General features: G+C 47.8%; 1 protein-coding gene across 2 annotated transcripts in view; it reads right to left on the minus strand.

Annotated features, from left to right (window-relative positions):
• Positions 1-3,903: 3,903 nt before the first annotated feature.
• The window catches only part of slc30a6 (solute carrier family 30 member 6), a 20,252-nt gene continuing 7,875 nt past the window's right edge, over positions 3,904-16,280 (minus strand). Inside the window, exons 5-16 of one of the 2 annotated variants that reach the window (XR_013818453.1) lie at positions 15,356-15,398; positions 13,249-13,314; positions 10,644-10,724; positions 9,335-9,370; positions 9,151-9,245; positions 9,020-9,068; positions 8,818-8,937; positions 6,286-6,388; positions 6,149-6,196; positions 6,013-6,081; positions 4,121-4,794; positions 3,904-3,986 (exon numbers count right to left, since the gene is read on the minus strand). Coding sequence is in view for 1 of the 2 variants with exons in the window: in XM_079843002.1 (XP_079699128.1) it covers positions 4,312-4,794; positions 6,013-6,081; positions 6,149-6,196; positions 6,286-6,388; positions 8,818-8,937; positions 9,020-9,068; positions 9,151-9,245; positions 9,335-9,370; positions 10,644-10,724; positions 13,249-13,314; positions 15,356-15,398 (1,193 nt within the window). In the remaining variant the exon portion in view is untranslated. Of the gene's footprint in view, positions 4,795-6,012; positions 6,082-6,148; positions 6,197-6,285; positions 6,389-8,817; positions 8,938-9,019; positions 9,069-9,150; positions 9,246-9,334; positions 9,371-10,643; positions 10,725-13,248; positions 13,315-15,355; positions 15,399-16,280 lie in introns of both variants that reach the window. The other variant, XM_079843002.1, reaches the window with a different exon arrangement.

Consider the following 16,280-nt stretch of genomic DNA (forward strand, 5'->3'; position numbering starts at 1 on the left):
GGTTCCTCATAAAATCTGCTTGCTTTTGCCGTATAGTTTGAAGGTCAGTTGGGAAGTCAATGAACTGCCTTACTATGTCTGGTGTGGTTAGTGTATAGCAACAGTGGTATTTAAGACCCTGCTAACTGTGGACTGTGATGGCCCTAAGTCATCACTGGTGCATTGCTGCATTTTTCCAGTCGCCAAGAAACGCAGAGTCATTATAACTTTCATTTCTGCAGTTAAAGCATTGTTTCTTAGAGTGGGAGAAGTTATTGAATTTCTGACTAGGTCAGTAACAAAAAGAATACCCTGATGATCAAGCCTGTATCGTTTGATCAACTCTCTGTCATCATATAATTCCAACACATTCTTACGTTGTTGGAAACTGCGCGGCCTCCTCCTCTCTGCTGCCATCTTGTTACTCCTAACTGGTTAGGAGACCTCTCCAGCTGTCTTAAATAATTTAGGAGCTGAGACCCAGTCTTAACACTTAGGAACCTTTATGAATCACACTTATTCTTAAGAATAAGAATAAGAGTAAAATGACGTCATTTTTAGAATTTTGACACACTTAAGACAAAAAATTTACTCTGAGCGGCTTTATACATACGGCCCCTGATGCTCTGAGAGTGAGAGTGACCTGATGCTCTGAGAGTGAGTGTGTGTGTGTGACCTGATGCTCTGAGAGTGAGTGTGTGACCTGATGCTCTGAGAGTGAGTGTGTGTGTGTGACCTGATGCTCTGAGAGTGAGAGTGACCTGATGCTCTGAGAGTGAGTGTGTGTGTGTGACCTGATGCTCTGAGAGTGAGTGTGTGACCTGATGCTCTGAGAGTGAGTGTGTGTGTGTGACCTGATGCTCTGAGAGTGAGAGTGTGACCTGATGCTCTGAGAGTGAGTGTGTGTGTGTGACCTGATGCTCTGAGAGTGAGAGTGTGACCTGATGCTCTGAGAGTGAGTGTGTGTGTGTGACCTGATGCTCTGAGAGTGAGTGTGTGACCTGATGCTCTGAGAGTGAGTGTGTGTGTGTGACCTGATGCTCTGAGAGTGAGAGTGACCTGATGCTCTGAGAGTGAGTGTGTGTGTGTGACCTGATGCTCTGAGAGTGAGTGTGTGACCTGATGCTCTGAGAGTGAGTGTGTGTGTGTGACCTGATGCTCTGAGAGTGAGTGTGTGACCTGATGCTCTGAGAGTGAGTGTGTGTGTGTGACCTGATGCTCTGAGAGTGAGTGTGTGACCTGATGCTCTGAGAGTGAGTGTGTGTGTGTGACCTGATGCTATGAGAGTGAGTGTGTGTGTGTGACCTGATGCTCTGAGAGTGAGTGTGTGTGTGTGACCTGATGCTCTGAGAGTGAGTGTGAGTGTGTGACCTGATGCTCTGAGAGTGAGTGTGTGTGTGTGACCTGATGCTCTGAGAGTGAGTGTGTGTGTGTGACCTGATGCTCTGAGAGTGAGTGTGTGTGTGTGACCTGATGCTCTGAGAGTGAGAGTGTGTGTGTGTGACCTGATGCTCTGAGAGTGAGAGTGTGAGTGTGACCTGATGCTCTGAGAGTGAGAGTGTGTGTGTGACCTGATGCTCTGAGAGTGAGAGTGACCTGATGCTCTGAGAGTGAGTGTGTGTGTGTGACCTGATGCTCTGAGAGTGAGTGTGTGTGTGTGTGTGTGTGACCTGATGCTCTGAGAGTGAGTGTGTGTGTGTGTGTGTGTGTGTGTGACCTGATGCTCTGAGAGTGAGTGTGTGTGTGTGACCTGATGCTCTGAGAGTGAGTGTGTGTGTGTGTGTGTGTGTGTGTGTGTGTGTGTGTGTGACCTGATGCTCTGAGAGTGAGTGTGTGTGTGTGTGTGTGTGTGTGTGACCTGATGCTCTGAGAGTGAGTGTGTGTGTGTGACCTGATGCTCTGAGAGTGAGTGTGTGTGTGTGACCTGATGCTCTGAGAGTGAGTGTGTGTGTGTGACCTGATGCTCTGAGAGTGAGTGTGTGTGTGTGACCTGATGCTCTGAGAGTGAGTGTGTGTGTGTGTGACCTGATGCTCTGAGAGTGAGTGTGTGTGTGTGACCTGATGCTCTGAGAGTGAGTGTGTGTGTGTGTGTGTGTGTGACCTGATGCTCTGAGAGTGAGTGTGTGTGTGTGACCTGATGCTCTGAGAGTGAGTGTGTGTGTGTGTGACCTGATGCTCTGAGAGTGAGTGTGTGTGTGTGACCTGATGCTCTGAGAGTGAGTGTGTGTGTGTGACCTGATGCTCTGAGAGTGAGAGTGTGACCTGATGCTCTGAGAGTGAGAGTGTGACCTGATGCTCTGAGAGTGAGACCTGATGCTCTGAGAGTGAGTGTGTGACCTGATGCTCTGAGAGTGAGAGTGTGAGTGTGACCTGATGCTCTGAGAGTGTGAGTGTGTGTGTGTGTGACCTGATGCTCTGAGAGTGAGAGTGTGTGTGTGTGACCTGATGCTCTGAGAGTGAGAGTGTGTGTGTGACCTGATGCTCTGAGAGTGAGAGTGTGTGTGTGTGTGACCTGATGCTCTGAGAGTGAGAGTGTGTGACCTGATGCTCTGAGAGTGAGAGTGTGTGACCTGATGCTCTGAGAGTGAGAGTGTGTGTGTGTGTGTGACCTGATGCTCTGAGAGTGTGAGTGTGTTTGTGACCTGACGCTCTGAGAGTGAGAGTGTGTGTGACCCGATGCTCTGAGAGTGAGAGTGTGTGACCTGATGCTCTGAGAGTGAGTGTGTGTGTGTGTGTGACCTGATGCTCTGTGAGTGAGAGTGTGTGTGTGTGTGACCTGATGCTCTGTGAGTGAGAGTGTGTGACCTGACGCTCTGAGAGTGAGAGTGTGAGTGTGACCTGATGCTCTGAGAGTGAGTGTGTGTGACCTGATGATCTGAGAGTGAGAGTGTGTGTGTGACCTGATGCTCTGAGAGTGAGAGTGTGTGTGTGTGTGTGTGTGTGTGTGTGACCTGATGCTCTGAGAGTGAGAGTGTGTGACCTGATGCTCTGAGAGTGTGTGTGTGTGTGTGTGACCTGATGCTCTGAGAGTGAGAGTGTGAGTGTGACCTGATGCTCTGAGAGTGTGTGTGTGTGTGACCTGATGCTCTGAGAGTGAGAGTGTGTGTGACCTGATGCTCTGAGAGTGAGAGTGTGTGTGACCTGATGCTCTGAGAGTGAGTGTGTGTGACCTGATGCTCTGAGAGTGTGAGTGTGTGTGTGACCTGATGCTCTGAGAGTGAGAGTGTGTGTGACCTGATGCTCTGAGAGTGAGAGTGTGTGTGTGACCTGATGCTCTGAGAGTGAGAGTGTGTGTGTGACCTGATGCTCTGAGAGTGAGAGTGTGTGTGTGACCTGATGCTCTGAGAGTGAGAGTGTGTGTGTGACCTGATGCTCTGAGAGTGAGAGTGTGTGACCTGACGCTCTGAGAGTGAGAGTGTGTGTGTGTGTGTGTGTGTGTGACCTGACGCTCTGAGAGTGAGAGTGTGTGTGTGTGTGTGACCTGACGCTCTGAGAGTGAGAGTGTGTGTGTGTGTGTGTGACCTGACGCTCTGAGAGTGAGAGTGTGTGTGTGTGTGTGACCTGACGCTCTGAGAGTGAGAGTGTGTGTGTGTGTGTGTGTGACCTGATGCTCTGAGAGTGAGAGTGTGTGTGTGTGTGTGTGACCTGATGCTCTGAGAGTGAGAGTGTGTGACCTGACGCTCTGAGAGTGAGAGTGTGTGTGTGTGTGTGTGTGTGACCTGACGCTCTGAGAGTGAGAGAGTGTGTGTGTGTGTGTGTGTGTGTGTGTGACCTGACGCTCTGAGGCGACACTCATTAATGACGGAGGGAAAAACGGCAGCTTACAGTTCATAACTGATATTGTGTGATGATTCTGTTGTTGATGTTTAATGCAGAAGTGAATTCCTCACCTCAGCTGGAGAATGAAGACACAGGGCAATGATGCACTGACAGCGGTTTAATACAAATGAAGAACACAGAGAAAACATCCACTGAGAAGAAAACTCTTGGTCCCGTTACAATAAATACTCAGGGTTTCGGTAGGTCATGTGACCCTCAGGGTCTGGATGGGTCATGTGACCCTCAGGGTTTCGGTAGGTCATGTGACCCTCAGGGTTTCGGTGGGTCATGTGACCCTCAGGGTCTCGATGGGTCATGTGACCCTCAGGGTTTCGGTAGGTCATGTGACCCTCAGGGTTTCGGTAGGTCATGTGACCCTCAGGGTCTGGATGGGTCATGTGACCCTCAGGGTTTCGGTAGGTCATGTGACCCTCAGGGTTTCGGTAGGTCATGTGACCCTCAGGGTTTCGGTAGGTCATGTGACCCTCAGGGTTTCGGTAGGTCATGTGACCCTCAGGGCCTCTGCTGGTCAGTGTGTGTGGAGGGCAGAGTGTATCGGTGCGGTGCTGTGTTCAGAGTCCTGTACCCCTGAGCCCCGAGGCCGAGCCGCATCCCGGGCCCCTGGAGGCCCTGGCTTAGCATGCCGGAGTATGAGAGCGGGCGGAGCGGCTGCTGGGCGGAGGGGAACACCACCGGCTGCACGTGTCTGCCCGGCGTGTGGAAGGAGAACTCGGGCGGAGGACTGGGCTTGGCCGGGGTGGAGGTGATGGGGTGCGGCTCCTCCTGGGCTTTGCTCATGTACTCCGACAGGCTGAGCGATCCGGAGGTCAGAGGGCCAGAGGTCAGAGGGCCAGAGGTCAGCGACGGACGCACCCAGTCGTCCTTGAAGATCTGAACCGTCAGCGTGGAGACCAGCCCGGCCAGCCGGTGGGTCACATGGGCCAGAACCATCTGCTCATCAGCATCCCTGCGGATCCGCACGTGGACAGATCCCGCCTGCACACACACACACACACACACACACACACGCACACGCACACGCACACGCACACGCACACACGGCAGAGCGCAGGCATTATGAGAGTGTGTTAGAATCATGGGGTCGCTTTTGGGTGAAATACCTCTGGGGTCTTCGGGCATTTCTGACACGAGTTTTTTTAAATAATTTTTTAAATTTTTTTTAGCTTCATCAGAATGGTCCGAAACTTGGTGACTTTATTGGTACTTGGTATATGAACACCAAAAAAAATTGGGGACAGGATTTGAAAAGTCTAAGTGGTCGTTAAAAAAAATAGTCACACTCAGGACCTTAGGGTCAAAAATGACCCCCATAGGAAATGAATGAGAAATTGGCAAAAATATGAAAATACAGAGTTTTTTTGTGCATACAATCTACAAATCAGCCAGAATGCAGAAAAAAAGGACAAAACAGTGAAGATCTCTAAAACATCAAGAGTGCAAAACAGACAAAAAAAACTCACACAGTTTTGCACTCTTGATGTTTTAGAGATCTTCACTGTTTTGTCCTTTTTTTCTGCATTCTGGCTGATTTGTAGATTGTATGCACAAAAAAACTCTGTATTTTCATATTTTTGCCAATTTCTCATTCATTTCCTATGGGGGTCATTTTTGACCCTAAGGTCCTGAGTGTGACTATTTTTTTTAACGACCACTTAGACTTTTCAAATCTTCAAATTTTTTTGGTGTTCATATACCAAGTACCAATAAAGTCACCAAGTTTCAGACCATTCTGATGAAGCTACGATTAATTTTTTTTTTTTTTATAAAAACGCAAGATCCACTACAGTGGTAAAATGTTCAATGTGTCCACCGGATGGCACTGATCTCATTTAAAAAATTGCTTTCATGAGGCCTAGGCTTGACAGTAAAATGAAATACAGCTTTAATAAAAAAAAAAAATTATATATATATATATATATATATATATATACACATACATACATTTTTTATTATATTCAATGGGAAAAAATGGGTCATAATTATTGCATAAATATTAATTATAAATCATAAAATTATCTCAAAACACCCAAAAAGAAAAGAAAAAAAATATTATTGAACAAAAATATATTTCATTGATTTTACTCAATTTCTTTTATCTTAATCCCGCCCTCTGGGTCATTTTTGAGCCGAAGGTCGTGAGTGTGACATAAATGAAGAACCCCAGAGGGTTAAAGGTCAAGAGCATCTACACACCAAAGAGCCGAAGCCGACGGTCCAGAAGTGCTCGTTTCGGACCTCGAGGACCCCGTCCAGCGTGGACACCTGAAACACACGCAGAATCAGCCTGAGCTGCCCAATGACCGCTCAGGGGTAAACTGGGCCAACTGACCTCTCGGAGCAGTTTATCCAGCTGACCAATGACATGAGCCGGCGTGGTCTGAGGGAAGAGAGAACAGGCATGAGCTCTGGACACACGGCAGACGGGCTTCACTAAAGCATCACACACACACACACACACACACACACCTGCAGCAGCACCTTCCCGCTGTACACACTCATGGGGTACATGGTGCCAAAGGTCATGAGGGCGATGGCGACGGCAGAGGCGGTGTCCATCCCATGATAATTACTGCACAGCAACCACACAAGACCATCACTGACATCAGCCGCATATCATCAGGGAGGATGCAGTCATAATACAGTGTGTGTTATTTAAAGGGGTCCTTTTTACAAGATTTAAAAAAAGTCTCAGATGCGAGTGTGTGTGTGTGTGTGTGTGTGTGTGTGTGTGTGAAGTTTTAGTTCAAAATACCCCCAGATCATGTTTATAGCATGTTCAAATTGTCTTTTTTTGAGGGTGAAAAATGCACCGTTTGTTTGTGTCCCTTTAAATGCAAATGAGCTACAGCTCCCCGCCCCCTTTCAAGAAGAGGGTGGAGCTTCAAGAGCTCATGTTAGCAGCTCCGATTACAACACACACACACACACACACACTCTTACAAGCACGCACGCACACACACTCACACTCTTGCACGCACACACACACACACACACACTCTCGCACACACACTCTCGGAGGCGCGCGCACACACACTCTCGCTCGCACGCACGCACGCACACACACACACACACTCTCGCACGCACGCACACACGCACTCTCGCAGGCGCGCACACACGCACTCTCGCAGGCGCGCACACACGCACTCTCGCAGGCGCGCACACGCACTCTCGCAGGCGCGCACACACGCACTCTCGCAGGCGCGCACACACGCACTCTCGCAGGCGCGCACACGCACTCGCGCACACACGCACACACGCACTCTCGCAGGCGCGCACACACGCACTCTCGCAGGCGCGCACACACGCACTCTCGCAGGCGCGCACACGCACTCGCGCACACACGCACACACGCACTCTCGCAGGCGCGCACACACGCACTCTCGCAGGCGCGCACACACGCACTCTCGCAGGCGCGCACACACGCACTCTCGCAGGCGCGCACACACGCACTCTCGCAGGCGCGCACACACGCACTCTCGCAGGCGCGCACACACGCACTCTCGCAGGCGCGCACACACGCACTCTCGCAGGCGCGCACACACGCACTCTCGCAGGCACGCACTCTCGCAGGCGCGCACACACGCACTCTCGCAGGCGCGCACACACCCTCGCACGCACGCACACACAAAGATACTCGCACGCACACACACGCACTCTCGCACGCACACACAAGCACTCTCGTACGCACGCACAAGCACTCTCGCACACACGCACACACTCTGGCACGCACACACACACACGCACTCTCGCAGGCGCGCGCGCGCACACACGCACTCTCGCAGGCGCGCACACACGCACTCTCGCAGGCGCGCACACACGCACTCTCGCAGGCGCGCACACACACGCACTCTCGCAGGCGCGCACACACGCACTCTCGCAGGCGCGCACACACACGCACTCTCGCAGGCACGCACACACGCACTCTCGCAGGCGCGCACTCTCGCACTCGCGCACACGCGCACTCGCGCACACGCGCACACACGCACTCGCGCACACACGCACTCTCGCAGGCGCGCACACACGCACTCTCGCAGGCGCGCACACACGCACTCTCGCAGGCGCGCACACACGCACTCTCGCAGGCGCGCACACACGCACTCTCGCAGGCGCGCACACACGCACTCTCGCAGGCGCGCACACACGCACTCTCGCAGGCGCGCACACACCCTCGCACGCACGCACACACAAACATACTCGCACGCACACACACGCACTCTCGCACGCACACACAAGCACTCTCGTACGCACGCACAAGCACTCTCGCACGCACGCACACTCTGGCACGCACACACACACGCACTCTCGCAGGCGCGCGCGCACACACGCACTCTCGCAGGCACGCACTCTCGCAGGCGCGCACACACGCACTCTCGCAGGCGCGCACACACCCTCGCACACACAAACATACTCGCACGCACACACACGCACTCTCGCACGCACGCACAAGCACTCTCGCACACACTCTGGCACGCACACACACACACGCACTCTCGCAGGCGCGCACACCCTCGCAGGCGCGCACACCCTCGCACGCACGGACACACACAAACACGCACTCTCGCACACACGCACTCTCGCAGGCGCGCACTCTCGCAGGCGCGCACACCCTCGCACGCACGGACACACACAAACACGCACTCTCGCAGGCGCGCACACACGCACTCTCGTACGCACGCACAAGCACTCTCGCACGCACGCACACTCTGGCACGCACACACACACGCACTCTCGCAGGCGCGCACACCCTCGCACGCACGGACACACACAAACACGCACTCTCGCAGGCGCGCACACACGCACTCTCGCAGGCGCGCACACACCCTCGCACGCACGCACACACAAACAAACTCGTACACACAAACAGGCACGCACACTCGCGCAGGCGCGCCCACGCACGCACGCACACTCTCGCAGGCGCACACACACTCTCGCAGGTGCGTGCACACACTCACGCAGGCGCACACACACATACACTCACGCACACACTCGTCTCCTCACCTGATTTCGATGAACATGTACGTGATGCCCAAAGCGAAGGCTCCGGCAAGGTTGATCAGCACAAACGGGTTCATTCTGGGCAGGAGGACGCTGCTCAGCGCTGGGATGAGTCCACACAGACTGCACACACACACACACACCGTCAGTGCATCAGTCGCACGGTCTATCACACACACATGACGGCGTGAGGTGCATGCCTTACCTTCGGCTCAGATCGGCCACGTGCTCCTGGAGCCAGCTGGTGCTCGCAGCTGAAGACACACACACACACACACACACACACGGCTAAGAGTGGGCTGGACAGCAGGAGTGCGGCTGAGGAACTCATCTTACCTTCAGACACGAAGACGAACGGCTTGTTCTTGACGGACAGGAGAGTCAACAGATTGAAGAACAGAGCCACGAACGTCCCCACCAGCAGACGGCCTCTGAAACACACACAGCAGAGTCACAGACGGACGGAGTGTGTGTGTGTGTGTGTGTGTGTGTGTGTATGTGTGGTGAAGGTTGTACTCACGTGTGAACCTCAGGCTGCTCCACAAAACGCTCAACACTGAGAAAGAAACGCACACACACACACACACACACACACACACACACACACACACACACACACACACACACACAGAGAGAGAGAGAATAACTACACACACATAAAAAGAATAACTACACACACACACACACCTGCTGGATTACTGATGTGCTCATCTAATAAACCTGGCTCTTTTTAGGCTGCATTTAAAGGGACACACACAAATGGCGTTGACAATTTTATCATGTTATAAAAATGATGATCTGTGGGGTATTTTGAGCTGAAACTACACACACACACACACACACACACACACACACACACACACGCTACTTTTAAAAAGGGGCATTATAGGACCCCTTTAACACATTCATATTCAGTGTTGGGGAAAGTTACTTTGAAAAGTAATGCATTACAATATTGCGTTACTTAGTTACTTTTTAAGAAAAGAAAGGAGTTACATTACTTTTGCGTTACTTTTTTCACCTGGCCTGGGCTTGTTTTTCGAAGGTCAGCAGCAAGTGCAAGGTCATTAAAGTGAGATTAAATTAACAAATTTAATTATTGGAGGTTTGCATAGTATTCTGATTTAGCATTTCACTGGTTTTATTAATTTTGAGGAATACTGAATCTTTTTTTGTGCAAGTGAGATGAGGAAATGCACGCTCACATTTAGTTGAGAACTACAATAACCCTCATGAAACAATGACTTACGATTTGTCTCAACATTGGGACGAGAGAGCTTTCAGTCAATAAATGGGGAAATAAAGTAACTTGCGTTACTTATTTGAATCAGTAACTCAGATATTTTGTTGTGAATTTGAATAGTAATGCATTACTTTACTAGTTACTTGAAAAAGTAATCTGATTACATAACTCAGGTTACTTGTAATGACACTGTTCATATTTAATTTAATAATATCCCATTTATTATTTGAAAAAATGAAAGCTGAAGTGCTATAGTTTAGTTTTTTTAATTATGGATGTGATTTTAGACATGTGGAGATGCATCCTCTCATCTACAGGAGATCCAGACACATGTGTGACTAGTGAAATGATTTATGCAAGTCATGATGTCTGTAATATTCTGAACTGTAATCTCTGAGTAAGCCCTGTAACGCTGAAGCACATCCGCATGAGGAGCGCCCGAACGCCCCTGGTGACCTCTGACCTCTGAGAACAGCAGATCAGCAGAAGCCGCTCCTGTGACTGTGTGCAGACCAGCTGAATGTCCACATCCCACAGAACGGAAATATTGACGGGATCAAGTTCTGCAGAGACGCAGGGATCTCACCTTTCCTTCAGGATGAAGAGCGAGCCCAGCTGAACCAGCACAGTGGAGGAGAACACCGCCAGCACTTCACACCGCTCGAAGCTGAGAACACACACACACACACACACACACACACACACATTACTGGAGCGCATACACACACACAGTGGAGGAGAACACCACCAGCACTTCACACCGCTCGAAGCTGAGACCACAAACACAACAACACACACACACGTTACTGGAGCGCACACACACACACACACACAGCACTTCAAACAGCTCAAAGCTGAAACCACAAACATACACACACACACACACACACACACACACCTGCTGGAGGAGGAACGGAGGCACCAGTTCAAAGACCTAGTGCAGATTTACTGTCATCTATAACCTCTGCTGTGTGTGTGTGTGTGTGGGCATTTTTTTGTGAAATATCAGGACACAAATGTGTATAATGACACAGGTATTACAAAAAGAGGGTGAAATATGAGGACGTTCCCCTTGTCCTCACTTTTCAAAATGCTTATAAATCACAGAATGAGGTTTTTTTCACAGAAAGTAAACTGTGCAGTGTGTGTGTGTGTGTGTGTGTGTGTGTGTGATGGGTAGGTTTAGGGGCAGTGTGTGTGTGTGTGTGTGTGTGTGTGTGTGATGGGTAGGTTTAGGGGCAGGGGCAGTGTGTGTGTGTGTGTGTGTGTGTGTGTGTGTGTGTGTGTGTGTGTGTGTGTGTGATGGGTAGGTTTAGGGGCAGTGTAAGGGGATAGAAAATATGGTTTGTATGGTATAAAAACCATTACGCCTATGGAATGTCCTCACATTTCACAAAAACAAACGTGTGTGTGTGTGTGATATGATCAGGACATTGAGTCATTCATGTCTTCAGTGTATCAGATCTGTGCACTCGCTCTTAAAGTGACAGCAGCCTAATAGAGTAACCCACTGCTCTTGACTGAGCTACTGTAGCTTTAAGAAGAGTCAGGATACATGTCATTGATACACTGAGGACTAATCAGTGTTTATACACTGACCTAAAGGATTATTAGGAACACACACTAATACTGTGTTTGACCCCTTTGGCCTTCAGAACTGCCTTAATTCTACGTGGCATTGACTCAACAAGCTGCTGAAAGCATTCTTTAGAAATGTTGGCCCATATTGATAGGAGAGCATCTGCAGTTGATGGAGATTTGTGGGATGCACATCCAGGGCACGAAGCTCCCGTTCCACCACATCCCAAAGATGCTCTATTGGGTTGAGATCTGGTGACTGTGGGGCCATTTTAGTCCAGTGAACTCATTGTCATGTTCAAGAAACCAGTTTGAAATGATTGGAGCTTTGTGATGGTGCATTATCCTGCTGGAAGTAGCCATCAGAGGATGGGGACATGGTGCTCATAAAGGGATGGACATGGGCAGAAACAATGCTCAGGTAGGCCGTGGCATTTAAACCATGCCCAATTGGCACTAAGGGGCCTAAAGTGTGCCAAGAAAACATCCCCCACACCATTACACCACCACCACCAGCCTGCACAGTGGGAACAAGGCATGATGGATCCATGTTCTCATTCTGTTTACGCCAAATTCTGACTCTACCATCTGAATGTCTCAACAGAAATCCAGACTCATCAGACCAGGCAACATTTTTCCAGTCTTCAACTGTCCAATTTTGGTGCAAATTGTCGCCTCTTTTTCCTCTTTGTAGTGGAGATGAGTGGTACCCGGTGGGGTCTTCTGCTGTTGTAGCCCATCCGCCTCAAGGTTGTGTGTGTTGTGGCTTCACAAATGCTTTGCTGCAGACCTCGGTTGTAACGAGTGGTTATTTCAGTCAAAGTTGCTCTTCTATCAGCTTGAATCAGTCGGCCCATTCTCCTCTGACCTCTAGCATCAACAAGGCATTTTCTCCCACAGGACTGCCGCATACTGGATGCTTTTCCCTTTTCACACCATTCTTTGTAAACCCTAGAAATGGTTGTGTGTGAAAATCCCAGTAACTGAGCAGATTGTGAAATACTCAGACCGGCCCGTCTGGCACCAACAACTATGCCACACTCAAAATGCTTAAATCCCCTTTCTTTCCCATTCTGACATTCAGTGTGGAGTTCAGGAGATTGTCTTGACCAGGACCACACCCCTAAATGCATTGAAGCAACTGCCATGTGATTGGTTGATTAGATAATTGCATTAATGAGAAATTGAACAGATGTTCCTAATAATCCTTTAGGTGAGTGTGTGTGTATGTGTGTGTGTGTGTGCCTTCCGAAAGCTAAAATGACACTCCAGTAAAACACTTCTGTTGACTTGAGGAAGCTGGAGGAATGCTTTCTATTAATGTGTTGGCTCATTTTCGTTTTTTAAAAAATAATAACCATTAATTGTGCACTCTTCAATATCGTGCAGTCCTGTTGCATAGAGCTGTTAGGCACTGAAAGATGTTTCATACGCAGAACTAGCATGCTAACAGTATGAGCTACTGAAACACGGCACTTCTGCCCCTCACAGCCTCATTTTCACCCCTGTAAAAGGACAGATATGGACCTATGGGCTTGCACAAACATCACATGGTCTATGTGTGTCCAATGAGACGCTAGATCAGAAGTCTGAAGGGAGAAAGCGGTCCTTACCCAAACGAGTACACCTGACTGGGCTTCTTCATGGACACCCAGAAACTCAGCAGACATGTGATGAGACTGCGAGAGCGGGAGACAGCAGACACAATCTCACTCTATAGTCTTCATATTAACACTGGCTGAAGTCAGATATGAGTATTCAAGTAATCAGCACATCAGATCTGTCCCAGGGCTGGGCGATAAACCATAACGATATGTATCGCGACGGATACGTCATCGATATCGATAAAAAATGCGTTCTATATTTTTTTTTCTTTGTGGGAAGAAACCAGAGGTTGTGAAGTAAGTTTGGTTGCATAAACAAAGGCACTCGTTCTCTGGTAACCTAGCAACATATGGAGTGACAGGCTAACAGCCAATCAGGTAACAGTATCATGTCTATTCAGTGTTTTCAACCACATCATGTTTATTTTAGGTTTCAGACATGTAAATGCTCATAAGTACTAGCAAAAAACACACACTGATGTCTATATCGGCGATAACAATCCTTTCAGACAGTTATAACTTGACTAAGTGTTTTATTCACATCAGATACACATTATATAGTGACTCTATAGTTTACTCTATTGTTCAGCGGTCACTCACTTTCATGTGTTTCGTGAGACGTGAATGAATTTGCGTGATCCGACAGATCCGATTCTCTGAGGCGCAAACTAACATGGCGGCGTCCATCGCGCAGTATAGATCAACTAACACACATTCACTTACACATTTGAACATCAGATAGTTCATGACACAGTTAGCAAGTTTGTGAATATTTTGAATAAAAAATAAAAAAGCAAAATAAACCTGATACAGCTGATCTGTGACACAGCACTATTGTGGCAGCTGTGTGTCATGTGAGAAGCACGACGCGTCGCCATGGAAACAATAAGGCCATGCATTCTAAAATATTTAGCCAGAGAATATGATCATATTTCTGCTAAATAAAGCTGAAGCTGGTTTGTAGCAGAGCAAGAATACAGATGACGTTACTAGTGTTAAATTAGTTGTAGTTGGGTTAGGTGGCTTTAGTTGTACTGTGAATTTGTTAAGTAAATTGTATTTATTTATATTTATATATTCAAGTATACTTTAAACTTGTAATGAAGTTTAAAATTTAAGTAATTTTTTTTTCAATAAAATAAAATAAAAATCAATAAAAAGCCATTCTTTAATCTCGTCCACCTCGTTTTGTGGCTCTTTTATTGTGGTTCAGGCATCACATGACCTCAGGAGTCAGTCAGTGTCCACAGCTGTGAGTTCACTAGAGAAATCAACTCTTTCACTAAATATATGCTCTATATCAGCCGTTATATTCATGATATCGGCCGTTATATTGATTATATTCACATACTGTCTTATGTGAAGTTGACATGTTTGTGTACTGTGTGTTATTTGAGTGTTGATTATTATGGCAGCTGATATTTAGACTCATAGTTTGGGCTCTGTGGTTAACCTTTAATATTAATGTGCAAGTAAGGGCTCCCTATAGTTTACAGAAATATCTTGAATTAAATTTTAACTAAAAGTTTATTGGTTTCAGGAACGACACTTTTTTTCTTCAGTAAACCACTGTTTAGTAAAAATAAATAAAACGCAATTTTGTAAAACTGCTGTACGGAACCGTCAGTTTAGTGTACCGTTACACCCCTAGTACACAACTAAACTAACCATCTCTTAAACATTTTTATCAACTTTTATCAATCGGCACGACCGCCCGCTCAGCGTTACATTTTTCAATAATTTGAATTATTTGAGTGTTTTCCATGGTTGTGTTGACATTTCTGCCGTTATAACTGAGGGGATTATAATCAGAGGAAAATTACGTTTAAAATAAAAATATTTAAATGCAATATATTTTTCTCCTGGTCCTTATTTTAAATAGGTCATAAAAATATCAATAATTATCGCCCAGCCCTGATCTGTCCTGACAGATTTTGGGGGTTTTTGGGTCCTTTACTAAGCAAATACCTGTGTGTGATTATTTTCATCACTTTAACATAAATAATACTCAAACCTCTGCTTCTGACTTGATGTGTTGGTGCAGCGGTGAATCAGAACAGATCATGTGATACACCAGTGTAAATGTGGGCGTGTCCGTATGAGAAGTGACTCTTACCTGAAGAGGTCGAAGATGGTGAGGTATGTGTACGCGGTTAAGGCTGAAACAAGACAGATACAGTGTTCAATAACATGATCATCACGTGAGTTGAAAAAAGCTCAGCTTTGGGTTGAACTCAGCGCTCATGGTCACTTTTGAGCCAGCCGTCCAATCACAGCGGAGAAGGGGCGGGACAAATACCACACCGACCAACCGCCACATCCCTCTCAACACTGGACATCAACATTTATTTCAATTATTTAACATTATTTAACAGCTGCTTTGAAACGATATGTATCGTGAAAAGCCCTATACAAATAACTTTGAATTGAATTGAATTAAGCTGAAGCGTAGCCTATATTTAATAAGATTAGGGGGAAAAATGCCCTTTATAAAAGGTAAAAATAGCACAAATATGCAGATTTAAATATGTCAAAGCTGATTGAACACTGGTCAGAATATTGCTTCAGAATAAATTATGTCGAGCCCTGCCGCTTGTACGAGTCACAACTGTGTGTGTGTGAGTGTGTGTGTGTGTGAGTGAGTGAGTGAGTGAGTGAGTGAGTGAGTGAGTGAGTGAGTGTGTGTGTGTGTGTGAGTGAGTGAGTGAGTGAGTGAGTGAGTGAGTGAGTGAGTGAGTGAGTGAGTGAGTGAGTGAGTGAGTGAGTGAGTGAGTGAGTGAGTGAGTGAGTGAGTGAGAGAGAGAGAGAGAGAGAGAGAGAGAGAGAGAGAGAGTGAGAGAGTGTGTGCTCTTGAAGCTCCACCCTCCTCCTGAAAGGAGGCGGGAGCAGCAGCTCATTTGCATTTAAAGGGACACAAACAAAAAAAGGTGATTTTTCACCCTCAAAACTGACCATTTTAACATGATATAAACATGATCTGTGGGATCATCACACACACACATCTCCGATCTGTGCAGAGGCCGAGCTGAAACCCTACGGGA

Source organism: Gobio gobio (genome assembly GCF_949357685.1).
Source record: "Gobio gobio genome assembly, chromosome: 18".
NCBI classification, from domain to species: Eukaryota; Metazoa; Chordata; class Actinopteri; order Cypriniformes; family Gobionidae; genus Gobio; species Gobio gobio.